The 3,715-nt window shown below is 37.9% G+C and overlaps 1 protein-coding gene across 1 annotated transcript; it reads right to left on the bottom strand.

Moving 5' to 3' along the window:
- Positions 1–779: 779 nt before the first annotated feature.
- LOC121965670 (cyclic nucleotide-gated cation channel beta-3-like) lies at positions 780–3,014 on the bottom strand (the record flags this gene model as incomplete). Its single annotated transcript, XM_042515801.1, has 6 exons — positions 780–902; positions 1,696–1,760; positions 1,865–1,951; positions 2,032–2,082; positions 2,170–2,693; positions 2,854–3,014. Coding segments are annotated over 6 exons (1,011 nt in total), but the record flags the coding sequence as incomplete, so codon positions are not given.
- Positions 3,015–3,715: the final 701 nt, after the last annotated feature.

Below are 3,715 nucleotides of genomic sequence, written 5' to 3'. Positions count from 1 at the left end.
TTCTCCTGCGTTTATGACTTGAAAACAGTTTTTTAAAAAAGGGTTTGCCGGGATATTCTTTTTAAGTTCCATAGTTTATTTTTTATTTAACAGCTGGGAAAAGTTTTGTTGGGTGTGGTGGTAGGTAATTTTTTGGGGGGGACCAGGTGATTTTTTTTCTATTCCACCATGATCTAAATAGAATAGCATTCCTGTTTTCTTCCAGGTGAAAACAGGAATGAACTTGGTTGTATTCAGAAAATTGTGGTGCACCTAATCCTCTTGTGGTTAAAATGAGTACTACAACAACAAACACCTAAAAAAATGATCCCGCCCCTCCCCCTCAAAAAAAAGCTTAAATAATTATTTTTCAAAACTTTTTTTTTTTCAACTATCTTCAAAGGCAGAAAAAAGTAACTTTGTGAAACTTTTCTTTTCCCACCGGGCCTAACTCAACTGTTTCACTAAAAAATAAAAAAAGGAATTTAGAAAGATTATTCTGGCAGATTTTTTTATGTTCAACTGTTCAAACTGTTATGTTCAAAACAGAATATGGATCATCAGAATGTTTTTTTCCCTCAGTGGCCTCTTACGGATTCCACATATAATCCTTTTAAGTGGTAATAGTGGCAGAAGTATTTTTAAATTAAATGTAAGAAAGAGACATTACAGATACTGAGAACAACTTTTTAAAAGTGTGCATCAGCAGAAAAAAAACAAACAAGAATGGCTTTCACTCAAACACAAACAGGAATATATATATATATATTCATTTTTTTTAATTATTTTTTTTTACTTACGCACTGCCCAGACCGGAGTAGACCCATTTAGTTTGCCCGATGCCCTGGTACTCTGAAGCCACATAGTAGAGGCAGGCGTTGATGTGGAGCATGAAGAGAAGATAGCCAATGGTCCGAATCACTCTAATGAAAAAAAAAAGTTTTAACTATTTGGCCACCTCCTTTTTTTTCTGTGCTCATTATTTTTTAATATGTTAGAAATGGTAGTCTCAGTATCTTTCAACTTGGACCCATGGGAGCAATAATTTCTAAAATTGGTCAATGTTATATAAAAGATTCACACAGAAACAGACTGTTTGGATAAAGAGTAAGATCCTTTTTCTTTAACCAGAAATAGCCCCGAAATCACTGTGTCAAACCCACCAGACTACATTTCAATAGACCTTTGTTTCAAAATTGTAAATCACACCTCATTTGAAGTCAATGGAAACAAAATAAACTAACAAAAACTATCTTGGTTTGTGTTTTCACTGATCCAAAAATCACCAACTCTGGTTTGGCTGAAATAAACCCTTACTCCACCCAGTTGTGAAAATATGCTGGCACTGTACATGCTAAAAGTGCTGTGTATTTATATGGAGGCTGGTGGGTTTGGCAATAGTGATTTCAAGGCTGTTTCTGGTTAACAAAGAGGATCCTACTCCTTAACAAAGTGTAAGGAAACCTTGACATTTTGTTGTCAGACATATAGAATAATAATCTGAATGTGTCAGTAACAAAAACTAGGACTTTTAGTTGATGTAAATTACCATCGCCCCCATGCCAAAAATTGTTGTTCCCATTAGTCACATAGGAAAAAAGGGTCCAGGTTGAAAATACCAAAATTAGCCTTTAATGCAGTAATTAAAAAAAAGATAAATGTATGACAACAACACTGGCATTATCATGTTTGCTTAATTCCTTTCATTTGACTTACCTCCAGATGTAAGCCTTGGCCATGATGCTCTCTAGACGATCGCTGAACTCAAAAAATGTATCTGCCTTGAGAATGAGATGAAAATGTCAGCCAGCGCAATCACAGAAAAAAAACAAAGTCACAAGTGGCTGATATTTGCACAGCAGAGGTAACACATGAGTAAATTCACCTTCAGCAGGCGATTGGCTCTAAAAATGGATTTGAATCCAAACTGGAAGTACAGCAAGTCGAATGGTATGAGGGACATAATGTCCATCTGTTGAGGAGAGACAAATGTGGTAGGTCATCAAAATGAGAGCATCTTCATATTCAAAGGTAAAAGAATATTTACAGTACCCTGAATCTCTCCGAATCTCTGTAAGTCTGCTTTGTCAGCACTCTGTCTTTCTGGAAAAAGAGAATGAATTGTCATTTTATTAGATCCTTAATCCTCAAATCTTCAGGCTCCATCAGCCAAGATTATATTAGCCTTACTATGATGTCTCCTCCTTTGACAAACTGCTTGCGGGACTGGAAGATGATGGAATCTGTGAGGTAGATGATGTCGGCCAGCAAATCCACGGCGAACCAGTACGGGATGGCGCTCTCAGTGTGATATGGGAAGCACAGACGGGCCGTGACGAACCAGGTGTTGTAGTTGAAGGCCAGAGTCACCAAGCTCAGCCAGGCGATGTAGCGGCGGTCAGTGAAAGGGTCGATGGTGTTTCCTAGCACTGAGTCCAGCTGATGCTCAATGGGCTCAATCACAACATCCACCGAATACCAAGCAGCTTCTTTTAACCTGGTCTTAATGTCTTTCTCCTCCTTCTTCTCCTCTTTAGCCTCTGCTTTCTTTTTCTCCTCCTCCTCTTTCTTCTTCTGCTCGGCCTCTTTCTTCTTCTTCTCCTGCTCCTCTTTCATCTTCTTCTCAGCTTCTTCCTTCTTGATCCGGTCCTCCTCTGCTTGCTTTTTCCTCTCCTCTATGACTTGCGCATAGTGGTCTTTACGCAGCAAAGGTGCTGAAAGGACAATGTTAAGGCTAAGTGCTCTAAAACATGTAACGCAATAAACATTTGCGGCCTATAAAGCACCGCATGAAGCTTTTGGGCTTTCTAGCAAAGCTGAAGTGAAGCTCTAACTGGTATGCACACGGAGGAATGATTCTGGGTTTGTACTCACTGACAGGAGGGGTGATCTCTGGGGAAGAAGCATGCGGATCAGTCAATTTGTCCTTGTAGATCTGCAGTCTCTCTCTCATCAGCTTCACTATGGCTCTGAGCTGCTCGTCTGAATACTTGTTGATGACGATGGGTGGAGGTGGAGGAGGGGCTGCCTCTTGCCTGAGGATGAAGAATAACACCAGAAAATTAGCTACAGAATCTTCTTTTTTCATAAATACGGAGGAGTTTCCTACAAACAATATAGACTCATATAAAGGCAGCCCAGCTAGAAATGTTTGGTCCTAAAAACGTTCTGAGAATGGTACAATGTAACTGATGCAATGTTTTAAGAAAGTTTTCAATGAAAGTGAAAATTGTAGCCTGTAAATGTTGCGAACACAGCTTGGTGAGAAAAAAAAAAGGCAGAATTCTTCAGAAAAATAAACCGCCACACACTTTATAAGCAATGAATGAGATGGACTCACAGCTATCAGGGAACATACCCACGGCATTGGCTAATGTTACCTATAAGTTGCAATAATGTTTCAAATAAAACATTTTAATTTAATGTTCAAAGAATGGTTTAAGCATGTTCATCATTATAAATAATGTATGTACCTGTAAGGTTAAATGCTGACTAAGACGTAATGTTATAACTGCAACATTTTGTTTTGGTGATGTTGAAAGGTGACAGATCATAGAGTGTTCTTTCATTAAAAAATGTTCCCACAATGTTACATGAGAACAAAGAAAGAACATTTTTAAAGAAACATTCAGGACATGTTATTGAGGACTGAGATTACACAACACTTTTTTTTAATGAAAAGGTAATGTAATGGGATATAAAAAAAAAAAATTAACATTTTTTGATGTTTATCGAG

Source organism: Plectropomus leopardus, unplaced genomic scaffold (genome assembly GCF_008729295.1).
Source record: "Plectropomus leopardus isolate mb unplaced genomic scaffold, YSFRI_Pleo_2.0 unplaced_scaffold21147, whole genome shotgun sequence".
Taxonomy (NCBI): Eukaryota; Metazoa; Chordata; class Actinopteri; order Perciformes; family Serranidae; genus Plectropomus; species Plectropomus leopardus.
This window is presented reverse-complemented; position numbering and strand designations above follow the sequence as displayed.